The sequence below is a fragment of the Phoenix dactylifera genome, chromosome 1 (assembly GCF_009389715.1).
Source record: "Phoenix dactylifera cultivar Barhee BC4 chromosome 1, palm_55x_up_171113_PBpolish2nd_filt_p, whole genome shotgun sequence".
Taxonomy (NCBI): Eukaryota; Viridiplantae; Streptophyta; class Magnoliopsida; order Arecales; family Arecaceae; genus Phoenix; species Phoenix dactylifera.
The window spans coordinates 35,651,383-35,669,256 of NC_052392.1; the positions used below are offsets into that span (position 1 = coordinate 35,651,383).

The following is a 17,874-nucleotide window of genomic DNA, read 5'->3' on the forward strand; positions in this document are numbered from 1 at the left end:
ATCTTAGCCGCCACGGTCCCATCAAGAAGGCGTTCTTATATTTCTAGCTCGTCCTCGGCTTGATCTTCGAAGCAGCTTCCGCGAATTCTCGGCAAAAGGATAGCGCACAAGAAGAGATCGACGGATTCCTACCCATCCCTACAAAAAACACATGGCCCATAGATCCGATTCCTCCCGAGTGGAGCTTCTTTTTTAAGAGCCAAACCAAGTGAAGAGTTTCACCTTTCCGGATGCATGAAAATATTTCCCTCTTTGCCGGCTTTCACATAAATAACACATGATCAAGTACTAAGTAGTAGTCATCAAACTCTTGCTTGGAGGAGGAAAATTGTGCCATGCGGTACTACTTTTGTGTGGCTCCCTCTTTTTTAACTCTGGAATATGGAATGAGGTGGGACCCTCTTGCAGTCCTTCTGTGGCACCTAGGGCAACATTATCCTTGTAAACTCGACAACCAAGCATCTCGGTACGCAGCTGGATATCATATCATTGGCTTTGACATCATGTTTCTCTATTTCTGGTCCACTGGATACCATATTGTTACGATCGCATGCCCAAGATAATGGTAAACAAAAACACAGGTCGAGTACACCGATTACTCTGTATACTAGACTTACACATAATACAAGAATAAAGAAAATACCGAAGGAGAGGAGTTCATATAAGTGGATTATAGGATAAGAGAGACATCAAGTTGGGGAGTAGAGGAGACAATAAAAATATCATCAATACTTGTTGTAAGTGATAAGACAGAACTTGCCATGTCCAAGATTCAATGGACCGCTTCGGTAGGAGCCAAGATCAATCGCTAGCCTCATACAACTCGTGGTCCTATTTGCAAAGATCTACTTGATCACGTCCTTTGAATAAGATTTTAACAAGAAGCTCAACCTTCCAAGTCCAAACAAGATTTTACATCAAGCTCCACCATCCAAGTCCAAATGGAGCATGAATCATGCAATGCACCGACGGACCGCACCATAGAATACCGTGCAGCTTTTAATGGCCAACAACTGAGATAAGAGAGCCATCAAACAAGATGGTCTATATTATGTCAAATACAATGCGCATTATTTGATGGCTGTCCATTTTTTCAGCAGTGGTCCATCGTTTGATGCACAGCACCCTCCACGTAAGCTGCACCATAGGTTCCGCTTGTTAAAAGGACAAAGTCTCGGCAGCAGTTTCCAACTGGAGCATCGAATGGGACTTTGCATTATTTTCAACGCGATTTTATTCCTCCATGAACTGTTGCCTAACACGCAACGTATGCTCAAATACCAAGGCGATAAGAAGTCACGAAGCAACGAGAGCGAACCATCTAGTGAGTCTTCGAAAACACATGGAAAATGCCTGCTTGGTTATAGAGGACATGCACAGAAAAGACACAATCCATTTACGTCAATAAACCTAAACCTTGACCTCGAAATAAATAAATCAATAGATAAATAAATTCAACACTCCTTGGTAACAATTTAAGAAGCCACCCAACCCAACCCACCCATGCACAATACTGTCCCAAGGTGCCATTCTTTGTTGCAGGACTATGGTTTCTAGCGACAACTCAATTGCCTCTTCCAATGGTTCTCTCCTCTTTGACGAGCGCCGATGGGTGACCCAAATTTGTAGCACCCTTGAAGAGGAGGTCGAAGAGGGTGTCCAAATCCCCGTCTCGGTCTTCAGCGTCCCCAAGACATTGCTCTCCATCAAGCCGGAAGCCTACAACCCCGAGCTCTTCGCACTCGGACCATACCACCACTGGCACCCCCAGCTCTACGAGATGGAGCGCTATAAACTTGCCACCGCCAAGAGGACACAGAAGCAGCTCCAAAGCATCAAACTCCGACAACTTGTCGAGTACTTCATTAAAAAAGAGCACACGATTAGATCCCACTACCATAGGTCTCCTCTACTCTTCTATTAGCCTCTTAGCTAGGGTGACGAGTTGTTTATTTCAATGCCTAATCATTTATATTTGAGCATGTTAGCTATTTACAAAATTGTTAGAAAAATATTTATTTTTCTATCCATAGATTCCAAAACAAATTTTATAATTCGCATACATGGCATGATCCCAAAAATTCTTTCATCTTCAGAACTAGTGCTCCAAATAGTGGAAAATAATATCTACGACCAGGCTATATAAGTTTTCTAGTATACCCGACTTGTAGGACCAAAGAATGTATTTCTAGACCTATACCGTCATATCAGGAGATACACTGTCGTCATAGAATTCAAGAACCACATTAAGACCCTGTTTGAGGATAATAAATTGAGATTCATAAATCCCAAGAGACATGGTTTTTCCACCTCTTACACAAGGACACTAATTCGACACTGTTCCCTGTAATGTATTAGCACTAACTTGTATACTAGATTCAAAGCCCACACCCGAGCACATAGCCTTATCATTTTCCAAAACAATAAAGACATGTATTCTTATTTTCTAACAAAAATTAATATAATACAAAAAAAACATTTTAAAATTCATTTTCGAAACCATAAATCTAATAATCTTCCACTTGGTTTCAAAATAAAGATATATACACATACAATTCAAAACAAAAGCTTCGATAACGGGTATTATCTCAAACACTCTAGTATATACTGATATAGTTAACTTGGGCCAACACAATATATATACTTTTAGATTAGACACTAGGGATCAAATTGGTACATGTTAAAACAAAATGGTCCACCGTTCATATTACATCCTTCATCCCCGTCTTTGAAGAAAGCTATCGTATCCGCGCAACTTCGTAGTAGTGGCCTCGCTTGGTGAAAGTGGATACTAAATTATTTCTTCCTTACTTAGCCACCATTCAAACTTGAGTATTAGCCACTAAGGAAATCTTCCCCAAACATTCCATAGGCCTGAACAATTTAAATCCAACCCTCACCCCCTATCACACTCTTTTATATACACCGACAAATGTATACCTAATAAAGAAGTTGGACCTCAAGGCGTACCTTTGAGCACTGACAAATATCCATTCAATTAATAACTAGTTATACAACAATAAATAGTAATAACACATATCACCATATATGCATTTCATGGAATTATTATTGATGTTCAGAAAAATCATTATACTTCAATCTCATAATACATCAATAACAGATTAAGTCCCTCTATTTTACATATTTTATTTTCATTTCTGGCTTCAATGAAATCTATAGGCCGCTCCATGTAAATATCATCAGTAAGATTCCTGTATAAAAAATCTTTCCCTATCAATCTAGTCTTAAATCTTTCAACTTTCCCCTCAGCATTCCTCTTTCTTGTAAATATCCACTTATATTTCACTAGGTTAACTGATTCACACTTTATTCTCGTGTATTGAATTGATTTCTTCTTCCATTGCTAATTTCTACTTTTTGGCAATTACGTTTGTAATAGATTCTTTACAAGACTTTGAATTTGAGATGTCCTCATCTAATCCTATCTGCTCAAAAATATCACCTACAAATGTATAGAACTCAGAAAGGGGAAAAATTGAACTTTGTTTCCTTTCTCTAGTTCCCTTTCGTATAGGCGCAAGGTGTTCCTTTATGTTATGAGAAGCCACTTGAGCTTGGTCAACAGGGTTCAAAGAAATTCCAAATGGAAGAAAGTCACTGACTTCTTCAAGATATAACTTTTCACCAAGACATTCACCATGATCAAATCTATTCTCAATGAATTTCACATGCCTACTTTTAGTAATGGTCTTATCCACTTGATCAAATAATCTATATCCCTTTGAAAAATCAGGATAACAAATAAACAAGCATCTCTTTGTTATGGACCTAAGTTTATTTCAGCTAGGATCAAGAATGAGAATATGAGAAACACAACCCCTAATTCTCATATAATTTAACTTAGGTTTCCTTCCACACCAAAGTTCATAGGGAGTCTTTTCAACAAACTTCGAAGGTGCTCTATTTAGGACATGAGCTGTAATGAAAAGTGCTTCACCCCAAAAAGAAGTAGGTAAATATGCAAAGGCTAACATTGACCTCACCATATCGAGCAAGGTCCTATTCTTAGCAACGGCATTCAATTTTAGCTGAAGTATAGAAATTTTCTATATACTTACAGGATTTCATAAGGGATTAATAATGGTGGAGGCTTTAGTCTTCTTGTCTAGATTCATTCTATGATACTAATTTATCTACCATAGCAACCGTATTATTAACATATTTTCTTACATCAGCCTCTTCTTCACGTTTAGCTCTCTAGAGCCATTTCTATAAGTTATTCAAATGAGCATTAGACTTATATTGATATTTTGCCTCCAATTTGTCCAATATCTCCTTGGTAGTCTTAGTATAATAATAAGTAATACAGAGGGCTTTGCTCAGTCCATTAAGGATATAAGACTTAATAACATCATTGGCTAATTTCTAGTTCTTGTACTTGCTTAGATCTTCCCCATATTTGGCTATCTCTGCTTGATTAGTCACTAATTGAGATTTGCTAGGAAGCTGATCAACATATATAGTATCCTTATACCTATAACACCCCAAAAGCATATCAATCCTTTATTTTTAATCCATATTATTAGTATACCATCTGATACATCAAATTTTAGGATTTCAGCAAATGCAGATTCACCACTTGGTACAGGCGAAGAAATTCATGTTAACCATAAACATACACAATTAATTTACATACTTCTGTGGCATCCACAACATTCATTTACCCGTTGGGGATTCCCGAATATCACTGGAACATCATAAGAACATGATAAATTAATTTACACTTATTCATCCTATTTTTATTATACAATCTGCATTACCTGTTAGGGATTTTGCAAATCATATAATTAACAATAAAATTTTTAATCGGAAAATTGATAGGTTACAAGATACACAAAATGCATTACTTGTCATGGATTTTGCAATTAGTATTATTAACATATCCACAAGCTAAAATCCACATAAAGTAAATAAGATTATGTTACATCAAGAGGAGAATAATTAGGAGTGAAAAGCTAAAATACCGCATAACAAAATATCCCAAAGAAGGCTAATTACGGGGGCAAATGTATCATGCTGAAGCATAGCTTTGCCATGGTAGTAATGCTAGTGTTAGGTACTGATCCTTGATATGCATATGGGGTGTTGTCTAATCATAAACACTAACAACAATGCATATATATATATATATATATATATATATATATATATATATATATATGTATGTATGTATGTATATGCACACATATATTTCCATCTTATGAAAAACTTGTTCGTAGATATTTTGTTAAACAGTATTCATTTTACAAAAGTGGTGAATAAATCTTATATCACATGCTTGTCCAACATGGAATTCTATGAAAATTAAATTGATAGTAGAGGCTCATGGAATTCAACTATATATAATACAAAGGGACACACTCTTCATGGAATTTATAAAGAAGTATTTATAAACCTAAACTATAATACAAAGAAACACACTCTTCATGGAATTCAAGAACCATATTAAGATCCTATTCAAAGATAATAAATTGAGGTTCATGAATCCCAAGAGACAAAATCTCATAAGACATGGTCTTTCCATCTATACTAACTAGCCACAATTTCTTTTAATGTATTTATACTAACTTGTATACAGATTCAAACCCCATACCCAAACACATGACCTTTTCATTTTCGAAAACAATAAAAACATGGCTTTTCATTTTCAGAAAACTGTAATATAAAATCCAAAAAAACTATCTTAAAATTTATTTTGAAACTATAATCGAATGGATCAAAGCTGCGGTACCCTAGAAAAATCACTCACAAAGTCACTCAGGTTCCTTGCACCAATCACTTGCTTCATTTAATGGCACATTTTCATGATGCCAGTTCGAAGGGAACAATGACCACAGAAGACCCCAGCTGAATGACTTTTGAGTTACTAAAGCATTTTCCTTTGTATTTTATTAGTTTTGGGTCCTTAGTGTTCTAATCAAGCCTTTGTTCTTATGATGCTGTTTAGGCACCTTGATTTCAATGGTGAGACTTTGGCATGGATGATGACCATCGATGCGTCCTTCTTGCTTGAGTTCCTTCGCAACTATTCCAATGCAAAGGGAAAGGTCTTTAGAAAGGTCCCAACAATGTCCCATATGGTTGATGCTGCAAGGATGAAGTTGGCATATAATTGTATCCTTAGGGACATCATGATGCTCGAGAACCAGATACCGCTCTTTCTAGTACGAAAGATCCTACGATTTCAATGCCCTTCGTATCAAAGTGCTGATAAAGAGCTCTCGAACATGTTGATAGGGTTTGTGAAGGAGGTTTCTCCATTTAAAATGATGGAGAACTTTTCAAGCATCGACGTTAGAAGGCATGCCCACTTGTTACAACTACTTTATCTCATGATTGTTCCCAATGCCAAGGAAGCAAGCGAAACCATCGATGAAACCGAAGTCCATATCGGCATCCCTGAGTTGAATGACACGAAGCCCACGGGTAATCCTAGCTATGTGAAGAAATTCTTTAATTCGGTTTGGAGTCAGGCGTCGGGCCTACAAATCTTGGGAGTCCTTGCTACGAGGCCAATCAAATTCTTAGTGAAGATTCCATGGAAGATCATCTCCAAGTTCCCAGGGGTCTCGATCTTGGCTGCTCGCGTTGCAAAGCTCTTCTTCTTCCAAGGTGATGAGAAATCAGAAGACGAAGACTCTAGTAACGAACCACCTTTGGTCGAAGAGATAATGATCCCTTCAGTGACTGAGCTCAGCAATGCTGGGGTGAAGTTCTCAGCAACTAAGGGGGACTTGACGACAATATCGTTCAACTCGAGAACTGCCACATTTCATCTCCCTACCGTTAGTTTGGACGTCAACACTGAGGTCCTACTGAGGAACTTAGTAGCCTATGAGACAACAGTTGAGTCGGGGACAATGGTCTTCACTCGGTACACGGAGTTGATGAATGGGATTATCGACACTGAGGAGGACGTGAAGCTCTTGAGGCAGAGAGGGATCATCTTGAACCGGATGAAGAACGATGAGGAGGTGGCAAAGCTCTGGAATGGGATGAGCAAATCGGTGAGGCTGACGAAAGTAGGCTTCATAGACAAAGTGTTGGAGGATGTGAACAAGTTTCATAGCAGTAGGTGGAGTGTTAAGGCCCGGAAGATCATGAAGACCTATGTGTTTGGGTCGTGGCAGATCCTTACATTCCTGGCTGCTATGTTGCTCCTGCTGTTGACGTGCGTGCAGGCCTTCTGCTCGGTCTATCGCTGTGGATCTCGCAGGGACAATGTCACAAACTTAGGGTGAAGTGTTTTTTATGCTACTTAGTTTTAGAATTTATGTGGATTTCAGAAGTGTGCAAGTTATGGGATTTAGGTGGTCAGGGTGGTACCCTCATGACATCATGATATGAGAGGTCCTAGGCTGCAAGCGTTACAGATGCAAGAGTAAACTCGGTAAAAAAAACATTACAAATACAAGAGTCAAATTCAAAATAAATCAGGACGGTTGGCACCTTATTTTGAATTTTAATTTTTTAATTTTAAATAGCAATATGGCCAAACACATTAGTCAATCATGCGTCCGTATTGCGCATGCGCATATCACTACATGATCCAACATGAAACAGTACTTGCACGTGTACTACATGACAGACCAAGCCATGCTGTGTCAAGCAAGCATGTATGTTTATGTGTTGTCATTAGTCTAAAAACCTACAAGGCCCTACTAGGCTTTGGATTTATGCAAGTCTACTTTTATTTAATAATCAAATGCAGAATTATTCATAACATAAATGTTAAAAATTTAAACCTTTTCTAAAATCAAAACAAAACATGTTCTAATCTGCCATAAAAAATATTTATATTTTGAAAATATCAAAATTGTAAATAAAAAATTCTAGAAAACTTATAGTGTGCAATATGTAAAGCATCTAATAGACTTGAATCTCATTTAGTGTTTGTTATATCTATGTGAAGAAGCCATAATAGATTAGATCTTGAACTAGATCTTTTTCTAAGATTTTTACATATAATATTGCATTGTAACTATTTTGGTGGGGGTCGTGGGGGCATCTTTGAAATTTTAAAATATTGAAATAACTATTAGGGACCAAGAATTAGGAATTGCGATATTTGTGCACCAAAAATGGCAGTTCCAATCAAGAGGAAGAGGAAGATTTTGTTATACCGTGGACATTGGGAGGATGGAGAATTAATTTCTGCAAAAACATATTAATTTTTAAAAAAGAGGTTGGCCAGTGGTTTGGACCACTCTATTCGGGGCAACCTTGGATTTTTCAAATGCAACTCTTCGGATCTATCGCTGCTATGGAGTGTTTGACTACCCTTGTAAGTGCAACTTTCCTCGGCTTCCTTCATGCTTCGCTCACCAAGAATTTTTATGTCTTTGTCACATAATATACTGCCTTACAAATTACTTTGCCCTTCCCACGCGATGCACATTGTAAAATTAAGAAAAAAAAACCGGACCCAACCTTGATATAAAAAATAAAACAGTAATTAAAAATTAAAAAATAAAAAAGCGCCATACCAATACGTCATGTGGGGATTGGTGTTTGGCGCTACAACCCCACCATCTATCCTTTTTGCCGAGTGGCATGAAACTTCCATGCAGGGTCATGGTTGGACCACATAGCATGACCTCAAAAATATGACTGTAGGGGCTCGTTTATGGTCTATTAATTCCACAAGCGAAATGTCATAGATGTGGTCATCATTGAGCTTAAAGTGGCAACCTAGCTAACTCATTCAAAAAATATCCATGGACTTGTTTCAATACATACAGTGTGAATAACATGGTTAGACCCTTTACATCAAGAAAAAAAATATGCGTAGACCTTGACCAAATTAAAATATCTATAGTTGTTGGACAAATCAACAAAAACAAGCAAGCTGCCTTCTATATTATTTAGTGTTGACTGAACAAGACGCCACTAAACCATGTTCCTGAATCCCCTACAAATTTTTTTTTTTTTAAGGATAGAATAATCCTCTACACAATTGGTGTCGGAATTTCCTATACACAAGTTATTTTTATTGTTCAACAGCCCCAGCTGTCATCTAATTCAGTAAAAGAACTTACTAAGATATCACACAACCCATGCATATATAGCTCAAGTTGTAGACTTATACACTACCCAAGTAAATGAGCAATCTCCCTCCACATGCTTGGTTCTCGAGGAAACAAGCATCATTTGTTTCCAAGATGCATAAGAAGGCTCTACACAAGAAAATAGTTTTCTCGACATATGAATTTTAAGGCAAAATATCGCATATACATGTTATTCTTCATTTTCTTCAATTTAATCAGCAAATAATCTTTAGAAATTGTGAAAACAACATTTTTGAAGTATAATTCTTTCAATTTAAAAGGAATAAAAATAAATATTTCCAATATGAAACAGATGCAGCTTATAGGTGGTCAGCCTAGAACTATATAAAGATTTTTCCCTAGACCAAGAAGCCAAACTATACTATTCACGTGTAACACGCACCAAGAATAAATACTCTTAACTGCTCCGCTGGATGGCGAAGCAGGAAAGAATTTACTTTAGAAAAAGAAAAGTTATCTTTTCCACCTTGTGATGAGCCATATTGCACCTAACTTGATGGGGGGGAAAAAAAAGCAACTCCACCTTCTTTGTTTTTTCTTAACCATGCTTATCCTATTTGGCCAGATCACATATTGACATGGAGCAGCGGACAGGCTTCTAATCAAATGAGGACCTGACGTACGTATACTCTTACTGCATAATAGTAGAACCTAGAGAAATGTCCCTTCCCACTAATAGCTGCTAAACAAACACCCCATCATGTCATCCGATGACAAGAAGGCCCTCCCTCTTGGATCACCTTCTTGCTATCCCCCATGATAACAACCTTAAAACCACATGGAAAACATTGAGGCAAAAGGTTGATCAGTCACACCATCTTTTTATTCATCAAAGTAGTAAGCCACAAAGAAAGTAAAGATATCTTCCTTTGTTAGTTCATATTGAAGCTGTATAAAAAGCTCTCTTTCCGTCCATAAAATGACACAGTTGGAGCAAATCGAAACTGTAACCAGAAGAAAGCTTTGCACAGAGAAGAATATGGCCTCTAACCAATCCTCATTGCCCTCCTCCAACAATTCCCACTTCGATGAGCTCCGGTGGCTGGTCCACGTCCGACATGCCTTCGCACAGATGCTCGAAGAGGAAGACACGAGCGTTCCTGTCGCAATTTTCGATGTCCCCAAGTCCCTCCTCTCAACCAACCCTGAAGCTTACGTTCCCCAGCTCTTTGCCCTTGGCCCCTACCACAAGGGTCGGCCCGAGCTCTATGATATGGAGCGCTACAAGATTGCCTCTGCACAAAGAACAGCAAAAGCTTTAAGAGACCTTAGATTCGAGCTCATCGTCGATTGCTTCATTGAACTCGAACACAAGATCCGCGCCCCCTATCACCGGTATAAAAGTTCAAGCCTATCATACGCAGTTGGCTTGCTTAAGCTTTGCTCCATTAAACCGTTATGATTCTGTTGCTGGCTAGAAGTAGAACATCTTGGTTATACTAATGAATGCTGACATTTGACAGGTACCTTGATTACAATGGAGAGACTTTAGCATGGATGATGGCCATTGACGTGTGCTTCTTGCTCGAATTCCTTCAAAACCATCCTGGTGATAAAGAAGTTAAGGCTGTAGGAAACGGGTTCTCTAAAGTGAATTGGGTAAACAATGCCATAGTTAGGGACATCATGATGCTAGAGAATCAGGTACCTCTTTTTCTTCTAGGAAAGATTTTAGAGTTCCAGTGCTCATCGACACAAGTTGCTGATGAAGTGCTATCAGAAATATTGGAGAGTTTCATGAAAGAAGTTTCACCCTTCAAGATGGTAGGTAATATAGTCGATATCACGCAACATGTGCACCTGCTGCAACTCCTCTACCACATGGTCGTTCCTAAATGTAAAGGCCAAATAGAATCAATAGAAGTAGTCATTCGAGATGATGAAAGCAAACGAAATGATCAGAAATTTGAGAATTACGGCAAAGTGAAACGAGTTTTTGTTACACTTTGGAATAACGTATCAGGTCTAAATTTTGTGCCGATCCGCTATGTTAAACAAGTCCTGACCTCAAGGCCCATAAAGCTCTTAGTGCAACTCCCATGGAAGGTTCTCAGTAAGTTGCCTGTGCTTTCAGTCTTCACTAACTTCGTCGAGCAGTTCTTCTCCTCTCAAACAAATGCGGACTCCAAAAGTGAAGAATTGAACTCAACTACCAATATTAACAAACCACCATTGATCGAGGAGATAATAATTCCTTCAGTAACCGAGCTTGTTGATGCCGGTGTAAAGTTTGCTCGGACTCATGAGGGCATAAACGGGGTTAGCTTTGACATGAAATCCGGTATATTTTATCTCCCCACTGTGACTTTGGACATTAATACAGAAGTTGTACTGAGGAACTTGGTAGCATATGAAGCTTCAGGTATATTTGGGCCACTAGTTTTTACAAGATACACCGAATTGATGAATGGAATCATAGACACCGAGGAAGACGTGAAGCTTCTGCGGCAAAGTGGGATCATCTCAAACCGTATGAAGAGCGACAAAGAGGTATCTGATATATGGAATGGCATGAGTAAATCGGTTAGGCTAACGAGGGTGCCAAAGCTAGATAGAGTTATCGAAGATGTGAATAAGTACTACAACAAGAATTGGAGGATCAAGACAAGCAAGCTTATGAAGAAATATGTCTTTAATTCATGGAAATTCCTCACACTTCTAGCAGCCATTCTGCTCTTGTTAATGACTGCGTTTCAGGCCTTCTGTTCAGTCTATGCCTGCAGTCGTTGGTTTGGTAACCTGAAGTTTGAAGACAACTAGTTGTTCTGTTATTTAGCTTTGAATATCTAATGTTGTTATCCAACTCTTCTTGAATTCTTATTGTAAGTTTTGCAACAACAGTTGCTGGTCTGAATAAATTGATCACTACTTTGTCCATTGATTAATTGTCAAAATTGAAAATTATTCAGGGTTTCTCCTTCTTGCAAACTAGGTTATCAATATATAGCCTAAATAAAAAAGTCTCAAGTTTAACTTGTATTTTTAGAGTGCAAGGAAACAAGAGAACTAGCTTGGTTGGCACACCTCCCCTTAGAACATGAGGTGAGGGGAGGTCCTATGTTTGGAAGGTAGCATCTACAAAATATATATTTTAAAAAAAAAAGAGTACAGAGAGATCCATTCATATGCGTTTGAGATATGATAGGTGGCCAAATTAATTTTTTACATTCTTGGCTTCTCATGTTTTATGCGTAACCCTTCTGTGCCATGCAATGATTAAAGAATATTCTTCTTTAATAACGGAAGTGCGTACAAATTTATAAAGAACACGGACAAATTTCAAGTCAAGCATGCTTTTAAATACTTAAATGTATTAACTATATCAGGCATCAGCAACTGCTTGTATCTCTCTAAAGCCTGATACTCGTAAGCTTCATATTACAAGATCCAGAACCAAATATATACCTGATACAGTAGACCAGTATAGTACATCATATTTGATGACGACCCTCGTTTACATTCAAATCCAATTATAAAATAATTATTTTTCTCATAAAGAATCATCAAATGGTCGTACAAAATAACCTATATGTACTATAAATTAATCCATGCACATATCGTACTATACAGTTAAAGAGGGTCCAACAATGCCAGCGAATACAGGTCCTACTTCCAGCAGCAAAACCATCCTATTAGTTGTTGCTTGCGACAACAACTTTAATAAGAATTTTGTCCTTGTGGGAGTGAGCAGTTTGGCAGACCCACACCAGCTGCTTGCAACAAGCTCAGTACAAAAAACAAAGGAATATACTTAACTAACTTTAGAACCTTCAATAAAAATAGGAACTCATTAATATATAAAAGCGTGGGTCCTTCCTCCCTGTTCTTCAGTCCACTTTTTTTTTTCCATAGTTTTTGGTGATGCTACTCTGGAGTAAAAAATAAAAATGTATTGTCTTTGTAACGGCTCGAACCTTACTCGAAAAGACTAACCAGTAAATATTATTTAGATTTCTTAACTCTATATAAATATCTAAAATCTTACCAACACATAATAGATATAGAATTATATAAATGCCCATACTAGTCTTTCATATGCCCTAATTTAAACCACAGCATTCTCTCTAGATTTCTTAACTCTATATAAATATCTAAAATCTTACCAACACATAATAGATACAGAATTATATACATGCCCTAATTTAAACCACAGCATCCTCGCTAAACACAAAAGAATTATATATATATATAAACATTTCTTTTCTTTATTAAACTATTTTAAAATGTCCAATCAACTATGCAACGTTTGAGCTTTTATATGCCTAATTCTATCATAACAGGTATCATCATACAGTTTAATCATAGAACTAACATTATCAATTAATTAACCATATTTGAATGGATTTCATTTACTATTAAATTTGAATCCATCATAATTTGTATCATTTAATGATAATGAAATTTTAAATTGATTCTAATGAATTAATATAAAGTGGAAATATTACTTACCTCGTTGATGTCAACGACTCAACAGTCTAAGCACCTCTCTGGGGCTCCTCGGGACCTAGTAATCCAAGATCACATTCATATATCAAATCAGTGGCATGGTAATATTTTAAAATTAATTTCAAAAAATTCTCAAAGATTCCAAAATTCTTTCTAAAGTTTTCAAAATCCTAAAATCTTCATTCCTACACTAGTTATCATGATAACAAGGATTTAGCCCAGTAACCTTTCTCTGTATCCGGTCAAAGAGTGGGAGGTGAGAGTTGGCGCAATATAGACCCGTCTAGCTTAGAGAGAGTGTGAGAAGGAGGGAAAATGCCCTTTGTTTCATCAAAAAAAGAAAAGGGAAATGGCCTTTTTACCGTCTAACACATTTGTTACCCGGATGGAAGAGACAGAGAAGAGAGAGAGGGGGAGAGAAAGTCTTCCCTTCTCTTGTAATTTTTTTTCTTCTTTCTTTTCTCTCCTCCGTCTCTTTTCTTTCTTTCTTTGTTATTTTTTTCATCCTACCCTCTATGGAAAGACAGAGAGTGAGAGTTCGGGCGAGAGGAAAAGAAGAAGAAGAGGAGGAAGAAGAGAAGAAGGAAAGAAAGAAGAGAGGAAGAGAGTTCGAGTGAGAAAGGAAGAGAAGAAGAAGAAAAGGAAAAAGAGGAGGAGAGGAAGAAGAGAGAAAGAGAGGGAAGGAGAGGGCGTGGGAAAGAGAGGGCGCGTGGGAGAGAGCGAGAGAGTGTTCGGATGGGAGTAAGGAATCGAAGAGGGGAGGAAGAAGAAGAAGAAGAAGAAGAAGAAGGGAAGAAGGAGAGGAAGAAGAAGAAAAGAAGAGAGGGAGGGCGTGTGAATGACCGAGAGTGAGAGGGAGATGGTGAAGGTGAAGACGGCGGACGGCGGCTGCTCGGGAGGAGGAGGCGGACGGCAGACATTCCCTGTTCCTTCCCTTCCTTTATTCTTTGTTTGTTTTGTTTTTTCTTTTTTTTTCCGCTGAAGAGAAGGGCGCGTGGGCCGCGGTGCCCCTCTCCCACTCCCCATGCAAGACACCCCTTATGGCGGGCCTTGCCGGGACTGGGCCAATGTGGCCTGGGCCTGGGCCTCACAACTCTATTAATGTTTACAAGATTGATGAGGTATTTGCTCTCTTGTTTCTTCATTCCTCTGCATTTGGTTTTGGGTTCTACCAATGGACTCTTTGCAACAACAAAAAAAATTCTATATTAAAAAACTATTGATTTCTCTTGTAGACTATGATGTTTCTTTGGATACAATGCTTATATATAGAGCAATATCAATTGTGATATGTGTTAACTAACCAATTTATCCCCAAAACTTAAGCTTATAGAGAAAAGGTTAAGAATGTATATGAGGCTTAATACCTAACCCCCATCTCCCCCCTCACATGGGCCCAGACCACACAAATAGAGGGGCCACAATGACTGAAATGAGTCAAAATAATAAGTGCAAGGTCAAAATGATAACTCGGTTAATTAAATAAATAACTGATATAAAGGGATTCGAAATCATGACCTCCAGCAAACCGGAGCTCTGATACTATATTAACTAACAAATTTACCCCAAAAGGTTAAGCCTAAAGGGGAGGGCTCAACAACATGTATCAAATTTCATAGCATGGTCAAGTGGAGTAAAGCTCATGTCATTAATATTTGATCTTTATTTGGTTTTATAGGAAGATCAATATGAATCATGCACTTCCTTCTAAAAATTAGTGGAAACCATTTTTATTTTATTGAGCATGCAAGATGATAACATGAGCCAAAGACCTATGAAAAGATGTGGCAAGAGAAAAGCCACTTCTCAATGGACCATGTGCTTTTAAATTCTCTCTTTGTTGTAGGACTTGATGTACCAATTCATTCAGTATCTTCTATTTGAGCTGGATTCTCTCAATTAAATCACAGCTACGTAGGTATTACATGATGTTATGATCTCATTGTGATTATTCTATGGACTCAATTATCCCCTCGAAACTTCAATTACTACTTCAAATGGATGCTATGGGATTTTTTAACGTCGTGTTTTGTTTCTTATCATCTTTATCACCTGTCTCGGAAAAGATATTGACCAAAATAGTTTATTATAATCATTTTTGATTTTCGTTACTGAGTATGGAGCTTTTAGTGACTAGACTTATGTTTCATCATCACTTAAAACCTAAATTAAAATTTACAGTTAAAAAGGTAGACAGAAACTCACAATTTGTAAATATAAAGAGGAGTATATGGATAAGAAACAAGAGTATCCTACATGGCTACCAGGAATGCTTAAAAAACCCTCAAAAAATCCTATATATACATGGAGGGCTGATCATTCACCAATTGGGAATGTGCCCTTCACTGCAAACTATGATGACTCAACTGCTGGCCTGTTTCTTTATGATTGTCTATAAGGTTCATTCATTACTATGTTATTTTTTGTGTGTGAAAAATAGTGTTTATACAATTAGCCTATGCATTTCTGTGTATTTTCATTTCAGATCCTATTACATTCAACAACCAAACCCCTCTTAAAAAGTCTCAACTCCTGAAATCTAAAATGTTTGAATCATGGCTTTGAAATGAAAACCTTCAGCCTTGGCCCAAAGATAGAACCTTCATGACTAGCTCAGCTTCATTAATGCTCCTTGCCAAGCCTTTACGAACTATTGGGCTCCTGAAAGTCCAGATTGCTTGTGTCCTGGGCCAATAACTTCAATCCCACGTCCACCCAATTCAACGTTCCCCAACTCAGCCTACCCAATGCATTGGTTGGGCCAAGTGCTGCAGCCTGAATCTGCAACCTTCTCAGTAATTACTACGTAGTACATAGTCTACGTAGCAATTATTTGTGAAGCCATTGCTAGAATTCGGGTGATACTAAATTATTTGTAATTATGTAGCAATTACCACATAGACGGCTCTGTAGCCGTTGCTTGTTCTGTACTTGGTTTATGGACTATATGCTGATGTAGCATGGCCATAGACATGCTGAAATGACCAGTGCCGAGATTAGCAGTTGCAATGCCCAATCATTTAATCTGTTTAACTTGTTTCAGCCCGTTTGTAGATCAGGTTACATTACTTGTTTAACAAAATGGCCGAGCTCATATTTGGATTTTTATCATATTTAGGGTTTGTTTGGATTTTTCTAAAGAATTGAGCTGAAAATCTTGTAGAATTTATGGATGAGGCCAATACAATCAGCAAAATCATATACTATAGGCTGAGCTAGGTAAAATATCCAGAATTAGCTTTGAAGTCTAACCCAATATGTAGGCTGTGATCTTGTAGGTTGTGCTGGCCCAATTTGAGAATCGTACAAAATTTTTAATCCAATTCCATAGAAAAAATCCAAACATGCCCTTAGTATACAGATTGGGTACTGGTTGATAGATTTTTGATCTAGTTTGTATCTGATCTAACTTATGTCTAATCTGATCTAATCCACTCTTGCCAAGATAGCAAATATAATTTAGAAGATTGAGGGGTTTGGTGGAATCGTAAGGTGATAGCTGAGTAGGATGATAGCGTGTCTCAGGTTCAAAGCAGTAAAAAGAAAACCGACCTTTTCTACTATACATTCTCCTCACAGTGGGCCATGTACATGTCATCAGTATTATTACGCACATAAGAAAGGGTCTAGCCTTCTTTTGCAAGTAGGATGCACATGAAATCTACCATGCGTATATTGGTGGGTATGATTCCCATCCAAATAAAGTCTCATGTTATTTAAATATGTAACTTGATTAACATGTAGAGAGGATGTGGCAATATGGAAACAGGAGGAAATATGCAGAGACCATAGACCAATGAAACATGAAACATAATGAAAGCACGCAGCTCGTCATCCATGCCTATAAGTCTGTGCTATAATGTTATAGATGAGCTTCCAAGAATTATTATTACCTTTTTGCTCTTTGCTTCAGTACTCAAATGAAATGAGTGCTGGTTCTACCATCACTTTGCTTAGAAACACCTTATTACCATGACTAGGATCCTATAATATCTGGTCCAGCTTTCACATTTATAAAATGTTCTTACAGTATGGACCACAAAAACAAATTGAGTTGATCTTGTCAAATATGAGATCACTTTATATTCAAGTGATTTGCTGTCCAACCCCTATGAAAGAAGCCAAAAAATTCAACACATGACCTCATTTGACTGCAAGTGTCAGGAACATCCGACTTTCTAACCAAGCAAAGGAAGCGTGAAGTCTAATTTCAAATCTTGTTGATTTTTGGCACGAAGGCTTGTGAACGCAAAAATATCCGGCCAAAATTTTAAAGATAAGCGCGTCTAAATAAAGACGCAACCCGAACAAAAATAAAAAAAGCCAACCTAGCACGATC

At 37.6% G+C, this 17,874-nt stretch overlaps 2 protein-coding genes across 2 annotated transcripts; both read left to right on the forward strand.

The window, feature by feature from the left end:
• The first annotated feature begins 1,475 nt into the window (after window positions 1-1,475).
• Window positions 1,476-7,262, forward strand: LOC120112470 (putative UPF0481 protein At3g02645). The gene is made up of 2 exons (XM_039131987.1): window positions 1,476-1,902; window positions 5,969-7,262. The coding sequence occupies exons 1-2, from the start codon at window positions 1,547-1,549 to the stop codon at window positions 7,260-7,262; spliced, it is 1,650 nt and encodes a 549-aa protein (XP_038987915.1). The 5' UTR covers window positions 1,476-1,546.
• Window positions 7,263-10,008: 2,746 nt separating this feature from the next.
• Window positions 10,009-11,849, forward strand: LOC103721373 (putative UPF0481 protein At3g02645). Its single transcript, XM_008811547.4, has 2 exons — window positions 10,009-10,424; window positions 10,553-11,849. The coding sequence occupies exons 1-2, from the start codon at window positions 10,009-10,011 to the stop codon at window positions 11,847-11,849; spliced, it is 1,713 nt and encodes a 570-aa protein (XP_008809769.3).
• Window positions 11,850-17,874: the final 6,025 nt, after the last annotated feature.

Coding starts and splice junctions, on each gene's coding strand:
- LOC120112470 (XM_039131987.1), top strand. CDS start 1,547: ATGGTTTCTAGCGACAACTCAATTGCCTCTTCCAATGGTTCTCTCCTC. Junction 1,903..5,968: donor ATTAGATCCCACTACCATAG/GTCTCCTCTACT, acceptor GATGCTGTTTAG/GCACCTTGATTTCAATGGTG.
- LOC103721373 (XM_008811547.4), top strand. CDS start 10,009: ATGACACAGTTGGAGCAAATCGAAACTGTAACCAGAAGAAAGCTTTGC. Junction 10,425..10,552: donor ATCCGCGCCCCCTATCACCG/GTATAAAAGTTC, acceptor GACATTTGACAG/GTACCTTGATTACAATGGAG.